This window comes from Impatiens glandulifera, chromosome 3 (genome assembly GCF_907164915.1).
Source record: "Impatiens glandulifera chromosome 3, dImpGla2.1, whole genome shotgun sequence".
Taxonomy (NCBI): Eukaryota; Viridiplantae; Streptophyta; class Magnoliopsida; order Ericales; family Balsaminaceae; genus Impatiens; species Impatiens glandulifera.
The window spans coordinates 14973591-14988251 of NC_061864.1; the positions used below are offsets into that span (position 1 = coordinate 14973591).

The 14661-nt window shown below is 33.6% G+C and overlaps 2 protein-coding genes across 2 annotated transcripts; both read right to left on the bottom strand.

Moving 5' to 3' along the window:
- Positions 1-438: 438 nt before the first annotated feature.
- LOC124931169 lies at positions 439-4194 on the bottom strand. Its single transcript, XM_047471564.1, has 2 exons — positions 3980-4194; positions 439-2780 (listed from the first exon to the last, which is right to left on the bottom strand). Exon 2 carries the CDS (start codon positions 2756-2758, stop codon positions 608-610), a length of 2151 nt encoding a protein of 716 aa, XP_047327520.1. The 5' UTR covers positions 2759-2780; positions 3980-4194; the 3' UTR covers positions 439-607.
- Positions 4195-5699: 1505 nt separating this feature from the next.
- On the bottom strand, positions 5700-11713 carry LOC124929306 (protein argonaute 4A). Its single transcript, XM_047469634.1, has 23 exons — positions 11577-11713; positions 10320-10593; positions 10023-10228; positions 9705-9926; positions 9495-9631; positions 9316-9413; positions 9130-9227; positions 8879-9044; positions 8669-8785; positions 8482-8589; positions 8336-8398; positions 8128-8241; positions 7881-8046; positions 7693-7805; positions 7469-7606; positions 7224-7354; positions 7056-7121; positions 6915-6978; positions 6730-6841; positions 6572-6645; positions 6369-6463; positions 6248-6279; positions 5700-6160 (listed from the first exon to the last, which is right to left on the bottom strand). The coding sequence occupies exons 2-23, from the start codon at positions 10587-10589 to the stop codon at positions 5985-5987; spliced, it is 2766 nt and encodes a 921-aa protein (XP_047325590.1). The 5' UTR covers positions 10590-10593; positions 11577-11713; the 3' UTR covers positions 5700-5984.
- Between the last annotated feature and the right edge of the window lie 2948 nt (positions 11714-14661).

Below are 14661 nucleotides of genomic sequence, written 5' to 3' on the forward strand. Positions count from 1 at the left end.
TGGATTTCGGCTCATCCTCAAGTTTCGTCGAATCGAATCGTCGCCTCCAACCTCGCCAAAGTTTTCTCTGAATCGGACCTTTCCTTTGACGTCTGTGGTCCTCGACAACCAGATAAGGAATTCCCTTTAATTCTTTGATGCTTATCCATTTTAATTTCCTATACACTCTTAACATGGATCATGAATGGTAAGGTTCGGAACAAAGATTTGTTAAGTATTTTGAAATGAAGTGACCATGATAACCCCAGGTTTTAAATTGTGTTTTTTTATCCTTAGTATGTTTGTTGTGTTGTTACTTTCTTTGATGCTATCTATTGAGCAATAAAAAACAGTTTTTTGTTTTTGTTTTGGTAGAATAAGAAGTGGGTGAGATTGGTCTAATGTTTGAAGATAAAACCAGTTAGGAGGAGAGATAGAGAGAGGGTCGTCATTATGATATCACCATGATCAACACATGAGCATACTGTAATAATCAACAACCAAGGAACAAGAAAACGCAGAATTTCAAAGGTCTCTCTTTTTGTTTTGATAAACTTCTTTTCTTTTATTAATTCATTCATTCATTCATTCAAGAGACCTCTCTCATATCTCATTCTCTCATCATCATCTACAGTGAAGGAGACGAAACAAACTGCCTAGATAAACTGAACATATCCTTCTCCTCAAATGGAGAAGACCATTCTCCTCTAGACCCTCCTCCAACTCCAACTCCAACCCCAACCCCAGACGAAGAACCACCGCCACCGCCTTCACCACCCGCCTTTGTTGTTGTTGTTGTTGCTGCCGCCACTCCTCCATTGTCTTTAAATCCTCCCATCTCGGAAATCCCACCATTCGCCACCGCCGCCACCATTTGCCTCATCGCACCACCAGCCCTAACTCCACCAACTCCGCCGCCCAACCCTTGATTATTATTATGATGATAACCATTATTACTACTATTTTGCCCTCCTCCAACACCACCACCACCACCTCCTCCTGCCCACATTCCCACACTGCTTCTTGAACCGCGATCCAAACTCCAGTCCACGCTAGCGTAATCAAGCTCGAACATCGAACTGCTTGTAGTCCAATCAATTGGAGAAGACGAACCTGACGACGAACTATTTGATCCCAAACCAGAAAACAGACCAAGCGAGGATGCGGCAGAAAGTGTTCGCGACGTACCCATCATTCGGTTCCATGAACTGTTCACTCGATTCTGGTTCTGGTTCTGGATCTGATTCGAACCGTCAACCATCATATTAAGCTGTTGCTGCTGTTGTTGATGATGCTGTTGCTGTTGTTGATACTGAAGATGACTACTGTACAATTTATTAGCCCCCAAACTGTTCGGACTAACACTTCTTGTACTAGGATTCGGATTGTGAAGAGTCATCGCTCCAGATTTCATCATCCCACCCCCTACATTGCTGTTGTTCTGATGCCAACCACCAGATGGAGGAAGTGGAGGAGGAGAAGAGCTCATTATGTTTCCATTGGATACAACCTGCTGCTTTTGATTATTAATGATTACTTGATGAGATGGACGTTGCATAACAACAACAGGTTCTTTAATGGAACCGAGCTGAAGATGCTTCAGTTCACTCGAAAGCAAACCATACCTGGCTTCCACCTTTGCAGATGGGTTTGCCTGTATAGGTGGAGCCGTTGGATACGAAGAGACCGAAGGATTAGATCCTCCTACTCCTCCGTTTGTCCATCTTTTCTCCATTGTAGTTGAGATCTGTTGTGGATTAGCCCATTCCAGTTTCGCAACGCCAGCCTTTGTTGATGGCGCCACATTAGGAAGAACCCCAATTGGCACTGGGACTGGGGCTGCTTTTGTATAATTGAAATTCTTTTCCTCCTTTCTGGGTTGTTGTTGCAGCATGTTATTTGATAAACTGGGTGGTCTCGGTTGAATCCTCGGTACTGGGAATTTGGAGTGATCATCTACAGTTTCTTCAGGCTTCGGTGGTGCAAAAGACAGTTCTTCCTTCGGTAACCTCAAGGTTTCTGCAGCTTTTTCTATGTCACCTTCGCAGGCAACAACCGCTCTTTCGACTTCTTGCTTCGAACAGTTGTACTTAGCCTCCATTTCAACAATCTGGGCTAGCTCCTCTGTAATGTCGATTTTCAGACTACCTCCGTCCAGGTTATTAGATTCCTTATGTCTATCTGCTTCTTCTTCTTCAACACCTTCAAACAACCAAGCAACGGATTCTTCAATTTTACCTTCGTTCAATATAAGGGCCATTGTTGCACGTTCTGAGGTGAATCCCATTGCTACAAGCTGTTGAGATAGAGCTTCAAGCTTTCTCGACATGAGAAAGCCACTGCACCGCTCATGCAGTTCTTGTGCACGTCTCTCCTTTTGACGCTGATGCTTCTTTTCATTTTTCTGACGGATCTTTTCTCTTTTCTCATTATCAGCCCCGGGCACTGATTCCTGACGGGAGGCTTGATGAGAAGATGTCTTTTCTTTAGTATCTTCTGACTCACCAGACCAGCTACCATTGTTAGAAACTGCATCAAAGTCAAGTCCGGTTCCAAGGGAAATCGCGGATTGATCATCCGTTTCATCTATGTTACGAAAACGACCATTGGAGTTGGACAAAGGTGTTGATGTGTGTGATATCTCGAGGGCATGAAATTTCCCTAAAAGTGGATTGTATCCACTCACCGGTCCAGTGAATCCAGATGGCTTGGAAGGAGTCTTCTCTGGTTCTTTTCCAGCCTTTTTGTCTTTCGACTTTGATCTCGATGCAGGAGACATTTCTTCCAAACCAAGTTGTGTTCTGTAAAAAAATGGAACATGAACAATAACTCAGCTACAAAATGATGCAAATATTGGGTTCTCGAAAGATTACAGTTAAGAAAATATATCAATCCCCTAAAAGAAACAATAGATACCAAATACAATCAAGTAGACTCAAGATATTGCAGCCCATGCATTTACAACATTAGCTGGTGATGGTAATAGTAATAGTCTTCCCAATATGCTATCATGATTCTATACTCTTGATCATATCACAAACACGAATACAAGAAGAATCAGTCAATTCTGACATAATCATAAGCAAATGGCAGGTCTCAAAGTCTCTAGACTAATGAATGCAGGATTTCACAAGATGTTTAGTTATATCAGGAGAATAGGATGCAATATACCAATTAGAGAACCTGAAATAGAATAAACCCTCAAGCATATGTAAATTTTAAGACATAATCAATAATGAAAATGGCAGTCTTGCACAGGTACTAAAATTGAAATAATATTACTCTAGTAGGTTACTAGAAACTTATTTTTCTAGAAATGGGATTAAGAAACCATCCTGCATGTTCTCAATTACAATCTTATAATGGATTATACAAAGTGTAAGTTCAAATTCACAAGAGAACCAGTTAAACTATTTTACAACCATGTTAGAAATATGCCATCTTCTCAGAGAACGACCTATGGATTTGTCTAGTAACAGAGAAGGATAAACAAAAAGAAGAATAAACATCTAACTTGTACACATCGGTACAACATCCAGAGATGATCAATAAAACCCAACTCACTCACAGTAAATTAAGTTTGAGAAATCCTTAATCACATCCGGTAATGTCCGAGGAAATGAAAATTCAGAAACAATCAGACCCTCAGTAGTAATCACATTCCCTCTTTGAGGAAGATAAAAAAATATCAATCCGCCGTTCAGGATCCACGCACATCTTTCATTCATCGGCAGAAGAAATGAATTCAGGGCACCCAATTTAAACTCTAAACAAAGAAGAAACCCTAAACAAATATAAGTTTTGAGTCTGCCTAACAAGGTGAGCAGCAGCATGTGTGAGCAAGCACGTACATATAAGCTAGCAGATTAAATCCCCTGGCCGGAATTCGGCGGCTAAAACAGTCAGTCAGGTAAAGGAAATGGAACGGGAAAATGAAACAGATAAATCCGCAAAAGATATAAACAGATGAAGATGGGCGATATAAATAAGAGAGACTGACCTGTGGCGAAAGATATTGAGAGATCGGTCGAAAGAGATCGCGATTCGAGCGTCAGTTCGATATTGGTTTAATCAAAATTGACAGCAGCGGAGATACATACGAATAAGAGCGAAAATGAGAAAATACAAAGAGACGATGATGAACAGAGAGAAGAAGAAGAGAGAGAAAGATAGGTATTGCGAGGCTCAAACTGAATCGATGGAACTAGGGTTTCCCCGATTATTGATTCGATTGTCAAAAAGAAGAACCAAAACGACCCAATAACCCGTCGTTTCCTCACTATTCCTTTTATTAACATTACCTATTTTTCTATATTATATTTAAATTTTTACATAATATAGGCGCCAGTTGTTTGCCAAACGATGCCAAACCTACAAATCCTTGGTCCCGATGCAATATTTTGAACTGTTTTCAAAATAATTTTTTAATTTAACATATGATATTTAATGGATTAAACTTAATTAAAATACAAATAATAAAAAAGTATAAAGAATATATATTTACTTCTTCAATTCCTTATTACACATACTTATCTTAATTCAATATAAAGAATGAAATTAAAAATTTTAATATAATGTCAAATAACATAAACATATATAATAGAAAAGAGAAAAGAAGATGAAGATTTGATTGAATTTCTTGATTTTATTTGTTATGATGTTCGAATTTTCTTCAAGGATTAGTGAGTATAAAAATGAAGAAGATAAATGTTCCAAAAATAATAATAAAATGTGTAATCTTTAATATTTAATTAAATCTTATAATAAAAAATGCTTCAATTATTCCATGTGAGTTAAATTTATTGTGTCTAATATAGAACTAAATAATCATTTGAAACTGTCCGCGCTAACTAAATCAAATTACTCCGTTTGGTCAATTTTTTCCAGTTTTATCGATAATTGATCGGATGAAACAGGGATAGTATTTGTGACCGTTGCTTCCATGACCGTTCCGATGTGACCATGATTTTGTCCCGAAAATTATAAACACAATTAAATATATAAAATTATCAATATTTTTATTTATTCTATAAGAATTTTTAAGTTTATTTATTTATAATAATATAAATTTTAAATTTATTATATTAAAAAATATGTTTATATAATTTTATTATATAAAAAAAGTTTAAAAAATATGGTATAAAATGGATTGACAAAAAGGGTAGAAAAAAAATTTAAGTAAACACGAAACGGGGAATTGTAAATCCTGACCCATTATCATCCCTTCGTTTTATTATAGTGTTCAATAATATGAATTAGGACCGATAATATGTTTTTGCCAATGAATTATTCACTCCCAAATCATTTACAAATGAAAAAAAAAATGCAAACAAAAAATTATAACATTTAAAAAATATAATCAACCAATGAATTTCACACTAAAGGTTTTGGGAATTTTGAAAACAAACCCAATTGAATTACCTTAAAAGATTTGAGGCTATATCCGGAAACAAATTCAAATGGCCAAAAGAACCAATTAAACAATCAATAAAATCTATACAAAACATTTTTTCTTCCAAAACTATAATCTTAGGTTACCATATAATCTCACTAGGAAAAACAGATTTTGCCCATTTTCATAGACCAACACTTCAATTAAGAAAATTCTTAAAACATCTAACATTTTGATAGGAAATCATATAGAGAGACCTATATGTATAGAAGTAATCTTCTTCAAACTTTTGCACACAAAAAAATAAATGTAAAACTGAAGAAAAGTATAAAACGAAGCATAAACAAGTTTTTTAGGATAAGATAGATAGATAGCCAACAAAAGAGTAGCTTTAGTTTAGTCAGATAAGCTACTACAGCTACTACTACTGATGTTTTAAACTTAAGCAGGCGGCAAACAGATTCCCCTGCATATAATAAACCCTAGTGGATAAGTTGTTTTCATGGTCATATATGACCAGCAGCCAAAATAGATAGATAGGCATATATTTACATCCAAAATAGGCTTCTCATCTATAGATGAGGCCGAACAAAAGGCAAGCAAGATCTACTACTCAGCAAAAGAACATGGAGCTGCTGACATTGTCTTGCAGTTTGGGGAGCGGAGTAACAGCAACTGGTCCAGCAGAGGTCAACCCACCATGGCTAGACGATGTCTCGGATGCATCCTCAAATTTGATGAACTGCCCCATCTGAGTTGCTGCCAGATGAGCATAGCAAACAGGAGCAACTGCATTTTGCAAGTTTCAAACATTATTATAAAACTTTACATCATATCATCATTATTCCACAAACAAACTAAAGATTATTTACTTACCTACAGACACAGCAGTGGTACTTTTCTGATAGCTGCAATTAACAAAAAACAGGTTTGAATACAAAACATAGATCATCTCAATAACAATAGAATCCAGACACGGATTAAAGTTTGCACTTACACATAAGAAAGGGCGTGCACAAGTTCCTGAAGATCATCTGCAGAAAATCCAACCTCATCCCACAGAACATGGTAATGAGTTGGCCTAGTAGTTCCCTGAAATTTGGAGGGTGAGAAAATAACATAAGGTTTACTATTCAACTATCAAACAACAAATGTGTATCAACAATCAAACAACAAATGTGTATTTATTAAAACACATACAATCATGCCAGCATGGGCACACATGTAGAAGTCATTGTTTTTGGGATGGCAGATTTTGTTGTCAATCACAGTTCCTGTTTAACAAGAAAATTAATGTAAGTTAGAAACAAATATAGCAATTTTACTTCTTTTTTTACATTTAGTGAATCTGTGTTTACCAGGAGGAACATTATCCGGAGATCCAGGCTGGAAAAATTTAGTGTGATGGTTCTTTTGTGCGACAATGACAACAAACTTGGGGTTCCACTTCTCGTCCAGGAACTTACAAGCCTATGAACAATGAGGAACACAAGACGATTAGATATGAATGGTATAATTCAATGAAACAAAATGAAATCCAAACCTCGATAATTTGATCCAGCTCCACATTAAGGACTTGGTTGAACTGAGACTCACTCACACCATCCCTACAAAATAAGTAAAACCAAAAAGTTTAGTTCAATCACATGTTCACAATATATTATAAGCATATTGAAACAAGTACCTGAATATTATAATCTGCTCTGGCTTCCTTTTTCCCGAGCTTGAGTAGAAATCAATTAAAAGCTCCCTGTGTAAGTAGCATACAACTCAAGATTTGAATAACAATGATCTGGATAATCAAGTGAACTAAATAAAGATAATAGGTAAATTATCTGCAAATGAGAATTACCTGATAATACCATCATCTTCCTTGTCAGATATAGGCTTGAATAGTGAATCAATCATTTCAACCTTAGGGGATTGAGTGCGTACACAAGCCCTATAGCGTGAAATCTGAGGCCATTGCCTTGAGCCAACCACCTGTGAATTGCAACACATGTTCAGATAACAAATTAGGGTTGGAGGAATTAATTTCAAAACAGTAGAACTACATTTTGAAGTGCGGTGTTAAATAATCAATGAATAAAAATTTACCGCAGCAATTGATGGGATATCAGACTGGCCAGGAGAACCATGTGATACATCCATTCCAATAATCATTGTGGGCAACTTGGATACCATAGGAATGGAAGGAGAATGCTCAACAGCTAACATTGAATTCAGCCCACCCATCTGTAAAGATGAAAATAGAAACTCTAAGTTGCACATATACTCCAGCTAAAAATCGTTTTGATATATACAGCAGAAAGAAATCAAACCTTAGCATTGATTTTCAGCAGAACATTAGTAAGGTATTGATCATTAATTCTTATTGGAGCAATGCATTGGGTAACAATTCCGTAGTCAGCAAGAGCCCTTTTTTTCCAAGGACCTAAAAAAGCAGGGTAAAAATAAAATCAATTACTGGAATAAATCAAATACATGAGCTAAAACTAAAAACAATTACCATATAGGTCAGAGTTCTTCCTCTCAGGAAGTAGGCAGAGTAAAAATTGAGGAGCTCCAGGAAGCTTAGACTGAATATCTGCAAACATCTTCTCCACTCTTGCCACGGGAGGTCCACGCCTATTCTGAGGAGCTTCCTCAAACACATCAAATGGTTGATCAATTTGCTACAAAAATTAAAGGAACTCAATTATTTCTCCTCCTTCACATAATAATGCAGTGAAAGTGGTCAGCATAAAAAAACATACTATTCCCTTCAGGTCACCACATTTGATGAGATCACGAATCAGTCCTCGAATGTCACAGCGGGCTGAAAAGTTAGCGACCGCCCAGCGTTCAATCCTCGTAGGATCCACAAGTTTCTAGCAAATAGGGAATCAATTGAATTATGTAAGAACAGAAAATTGGTACCAAACACTTTAAATAAAGCAAGATTGGAGAATAAGAAAAAAATACCTTGTTATTGAAATTCCATCTACCATTTCGGGGGAAGAAATCTTCACCATTTCCCACTTTCAACTGGAACAGCATACAAATACATGTATTATATTACAAATGAACAACTATTTTTTTCATGATATGATATTGAGTATTACAAGTACCTTGGGAGCTTGGAGTACACGTCCCTCGACTTGCGTAAAGGATTGGGAAATTTTAACACCACTTGCCACTAGCATTGGTTCATGTTCATAGCGATTGATTTTCATTGCCTGCCAAACAAAGAAACATGTGGTAAGTTGAACAAACTGATAAGCTATTAATTATCAAATGACAAGATTAGAAACATACATCACCCAGTACTCTCATCCTCTCCTGAGGTTTCTGCCTTGACTTCTCAACCAGGGAAGAGCGTTGGAAGGTTGAAAGTGCCTTTGTGTAACGTTGCAAGGACACCAGAGTGCAAAGCTACAGAATTAAGCAAAGGGAATTTAATTAATCTGGCACAAAGGAAGAGAACCATAAATAGCATCCCTAACAAAGTTTACACAATTAATTTACCTCAATTGGTATAAACGTAGGACGCTTTGGCTTTCCAACATTGATACATGGCAGATCACCTGAATATCGCAATTCTATATTGCGGTAATTAACAAAGTAATCGTATACTGTAACTTCAATCTCTTGAGCCTCGCCGTCATCTTTGGCCTTTTTCTTCAATGTGAACCTATAAATATACAACAAAAATCAATAAGCAACTGTTTTGATATGGAAATAAAAACTACAATTTGATTGTGGAAAATGAAACATACAGTTGCTCCTTGCAAGGTCTCTCACTCAGTCCAGTTATCTTGTACTCCTGGTTTGTAGGACTGGCCTTTACCCTCAAGTTTTTTAGAACACGTTTGGCCTTATCAAAAGAAAACAAGTCATTATATCAATACTTCATATATACAGAATCACTAACACCTAACAAACAAAAACTGAAAGATTAATACCTTTGCCCAGTCAAGAGAAAATGGGTCTTTAGCATTCTGGTTTGCAATGAGAAAGTCAACAACTGGTCCAGGTTGAATAATCATGGTTGTTGAGACATCTGGAAGAAAAGTAAACAGAATTACGTTATGAGAAACATTTGTATGCAAGTTCATGAAACAAAATTTGTGACAATATATACCTATGTTCAGAGACAGACCACCCTGACTGGTTCGGAAACTCGAATGAAAACCTCTGCAACCAAGAACTCCACCTCCCACATCCGCAAAGTTCTTTGGATCGTTGTGGAAGAAAGATTGGCGAACAAGTAGGCACCCTCTGCATTGTGTTACATTTATTTAGAGTAGATTATAGACAAATATTTTAATTATTATAAAACTATGTTTCTTACTGTTTGGCGGCATGCTGCCTTAGAATGATATCAAGTACTCTAAAAGCTTCCATGGAGTTTTCAGACTCCTGTCCTCTCAAAGCCTGAGCAAGGGCTTGCATAGGTATTTTAGCTGCGAAGCTGATATCAACTTTGAATGTTTTCGATTGATAAGGCCTTCGAATTCTTTTCTTGTCAGCATCATTAGGACTCCCTGGGCTTGCATTTCCATTTCCATTATTTCTGAAGACCAAAACAAACAAACAATTATATATGGTTATAGTTATAAAACCAATTATAACTAATTGTGTGAACAAGCGTGTAAATGCAAATATATACCTATTGGATGTGACATCCTCCAGCACAACAGTGAACTCCAGTTTGTTCCTAGGCAGTGAGCCAACAGTGAAAAGACTTTTCTCACCATCATATGCAAAATCTTTACCATCCAACTCAGTTGCATAGGTTTCACGAACCCTATCGATAACTTTCCTTCCCACACCCTTTCCTTCAACAGGACGGCCATCTTCATAAGCAAGAGAAACCTGTTTTGGACAAGATGATGGAGTATTGAGAATATAAGCAAATATGCACAAAGTTGACAACTGAATCATGTAACTTATATCATCAACATACACAGTAATGGAAGAAATGCCCATCAACATTTGCAACATCAACTTTGTAGTGGTTTGTCAGCAGTTGAATTTTTTGACCTCTAGTTGCAAGGGCACGTCTAGCCATGGGAAGACGGGCATTCTTCTTCTTAGCAGGCGGAGGTGGTAGTGGGGGCAGATCATCTGATTCACCTTTAAGTGGTACAACATTTTCAGGAACAGGAGGCGGTGGTGGCAGATCATCTGAACCATTCTTATCTGAACCATTCTTATCGATTTCAGCAGAATCCATGGTACTGCAAAAGGAAACTAAATAAATATAGTATTCTGCCAGCCATACAAATCTACAACTAAAATAGAAATAAATTGATCATCAACCGCTAATGTTTTCAGAATTCCAAACATTAAACAGGTACTTAAACCGAGTTATTAAGAAGGGATCGCATACATCAAAGACAATGAGCATCAAATGCTACAATAGAAAGGAAATAATCCCTCTAAGGAGACATACATAGACACAGACATAGAAAAAACTATTAATGTTTTCAGATATCCAAACATTAAACGGATACTTAAAATGAGTTATTAAGAAAGGATCGCGTAGATCAAAGACAGTGAGCATCAAATGTTACAATAGAAAGGAAAAAATCTCCGTAAGGAAACATACATAAACAGACGTAGAAAAATAAAATGGTTCTCAAACGACAGTAGCAAAATAGGTTACAAGATATGTCACTGATAAGGACAAACCAGTCATAAACGGCAAGAAAATCATGTAACGAGTAGATCTGGTTCAAATGATCATAAAACGTAAGATATATCTTGTCATAGAACACTTCTCTGTTTTTTTTCACAAGAGTGTAGCCATTGTAACCTATTTTAGCTTATAAAAACACTGGTCATCGTGAAACAAAGACCAACAGAGAAAACGGTCATCATGAACAAGGAAAATAACATAAAACCAACATTATTTAAACAGACTGTCTCAGAAACAGAACATCAGTGAGAAACAGACACATGCAAGACAACTATGCCTTGTAAAAACAGAATCAAACAGAAAAGAAGCAAAACAAACTATGAGAAAACGTAAAAACATGACAACGTTCATAGGAAGTAAAAGGAAACCAGCATTGTTCATAATAACTGGAGATATACACAAAAACCTTGGTAAAACTGGAAAAAACAACCGATAGACGTAAGGAGAACTCAGATGATGCAAAGAAGGAAGCGGAATTGAAGATTTACAAAGTTCATAGCATAAAACCTAAGCAGAAATTACCTCAGAACAAGGTATACGAAAAGACAACAAGCTTGTAAAACCCTAACAGAAGAATGACCTAGAGAGAGACTGATGAACGATAATGACGGCAATCGGTTCACAGCAGGAACTTAAATATCCCCCACTCTCTCACTCCTTATAAACGCGATGACGCATTCTCTATGTATACTCGACACGTTTGGATTTGACAACGTTTTTTAGTTTTTATTAATGTTTACCAAACGTTATAATGTTTTTACAAACAAACACACCCTAAAGACATTTTTACAAAAGGAAGGATATATATATATATATGTATACATTATATTAAATAAATATATGATTAATTTTATAATATTGTGATTATGTTTAATAAAATTTTGTTAAAATTTAAATGTATATTAAAAATATTGTGTTTATTTATGCCCAAAATTGGGCAAATAAAAATAAATGTCATATTTATTGAATAAATAAAATTATAAAACCGCGTTTCTTTTCTCTTTTATCTTTTCACTTTTTTTTCTTTCGCTTTTCACTTTTCACTTTTTTTTGTGTCAATCTTTTATAATTTTTTCACTTTATTTTCTTTATTCGATTTCTCGTTTATCATTTTCAAAATTTAGCTTTCATTTCTATAATTTCCGAACCAATTCAAACAAATATTTATTTTTACAATCTTCGAATCAAAATCAAGACCGACGCATACAAATCTAATAAATGGTTTGTTCGATTTTGGTTGTTAGTAGGAAACAATTCAATTTTTATTCTAGCGATATTATAGGTTGCGAGTCATCCTCTATTCAGTTCTGATTCTGACTTTTCGATATTTTAAATATATAATCAATTATGTGATCAACTACATCTTTGTTATTATTTTTGAAATTTAGAATAATGGTGATAAATTATATCTTTGTTATTATGTTTGAGATTTAGAATAATGGTGAAGAATCAGAGGTGAATCTATGTAAAGGTTCGAGAAGATTAAGTTTATCTCAAATAAAATGTAACATCACTCCTAGTTTCTTAAAAAAAAAATTTAATTTATTATTTGTTTATCTAATTAGTAAAAAATATCCACTCGTTTATCCAAAAATTTCTCGCTCTTTTTTTAAGCACGCCGAAAAAAATTCAAGCCCAACTCAATTTAAGTTATTTGATCCGTGCTTGTAGTGAGTGAACCCAAAGAATAAAAGTAAATAAATAATAATAATGAAGAAATATTGAAAAACATTAATAACATAGTTAATTGATTTCCTTTTTTATATAGATATGATACCTTTATCAACTTTTATACCCAAATAAAATATTTTCAATATATAATATAGTATTTCAGTCTATAGTAGCTATATACACTATATATGTGCTCTTAATAAAATAAAATAAAATAAAAATTGAAGTATACCTTAAAAGTTAAAATATTTCCTTCAATATAATACATCAACCAACCACATTACCTATAATAGAAATTGCATAAAATTAAAATATCTATAAATTTAATGCAATTGCTATCGTATCCTATATCAGATTTGGAATAAAATATATTCTAAGCATAAAAGTTAATTTGTATCCACACTCTAAATTTTTAATTTTTAATTTTATTTTACACACATTAAATTAAAGTAATCAACATGATGACTTTATTATTTGTTGTGACTTGTGACACTTTTGCTATTTTCTCCACATTATTGAAGCCCAATATTTGTAGGAATGTAAGATTTAGTAAAAAAAAACAATAAATCAGTTAGAATAATGAAGTTGTTGTTTGGTTGGATATGTTTTTTTATTAAATAGGCTTATTTGTTATTTTGATGGCTGTAAGATTTGCATTTACATTATTATGGATTTTTTTTCTATTAAATTGAATAAATTTTGTATATTATTAGTGACAAATCGGAAAGTTGATTATGTTGATTATGTTGCTATAAAATTAGTTGACTTTTTTCATTTCCATGTTGGCATCGCTAATATTTTATAAATTAACTTTTATGATTCTTATTTAAAATCTTTTATTTTGACCCAAAAATATAAATTATGCTAAAATAAAAAAAGGAAAATTTTAGCCTGTTTTCAAACATGTAAATAACATTCTCTGCAAAATAAAAACATTTTTATATAGAAAATAACGGTTAGTTTAGCAATAATCTGATTTGTCATAAAACTGGTATTTTAATACGTAAAAAAGAAAGAAAGTTATTTACTTGCCTGTAATAAGTATTGAAATCCAATATTCACAATTTCTTAACATAAATAAGTTTGCTTGTTTACATTAAAAAATTAATAAGTATAGTTATAATTGATTTTGTTATATAAAATCATCTCTTAGATATTTGTTTTTTAATTATGATACACATTATATTTATTTTATAAAGAAGATTATTTTCTATATATATGAGTATCCAATTTTTTTTGTTTGTCAGATTTTGTTAATTTATTTGGTATATAATTTTTTTTATATTGTGTTTCAAATAAAAATAATAAATATTATTTTATAGATGATTCTAATTTTTTAATATATTTATATTTTTAATGTCTAAATTAAAATTATTCTATAATATTAACAACTTATATTATAAAAACTTTCTTACATATCAACATAAAAAAATTGCTTTATCTCGTACCCAAGTAATCCTTAAGTGAATTAATTTACTATATTGAGTGTAACTATAAATTGTAAGAAAAGAAACATTTTACTACAATTAAACATATCTTTTTGACTAGTGGTTGCAGAACACTAGGAATGTGTGGCTCAAATATCAATACACTCAGTTTAAATAATCTTTCATAAAACCGAACATTAACGTTTCAATTTTATAATATATATATATATATATATATTATAAAATTGAAATGCTTTCACTACCAAATTTATCAAATAAAGAGACCGGCAAATAATATTGTTGTCTCGAACAAAAATATTAAAATATATATTAATATTTAAATTTATTAAAATCAATTTATTATTAAATAATGATAATGTACTAATACAATATTTATGTCTTTAGTTTATAATTATTATTTTTTTGTTTTATTTGTTGAACTTTTTCTACAAGAAAAAAAATAAATATATATATATATATATAAACTTAAAAATACATGTAAAAATGAT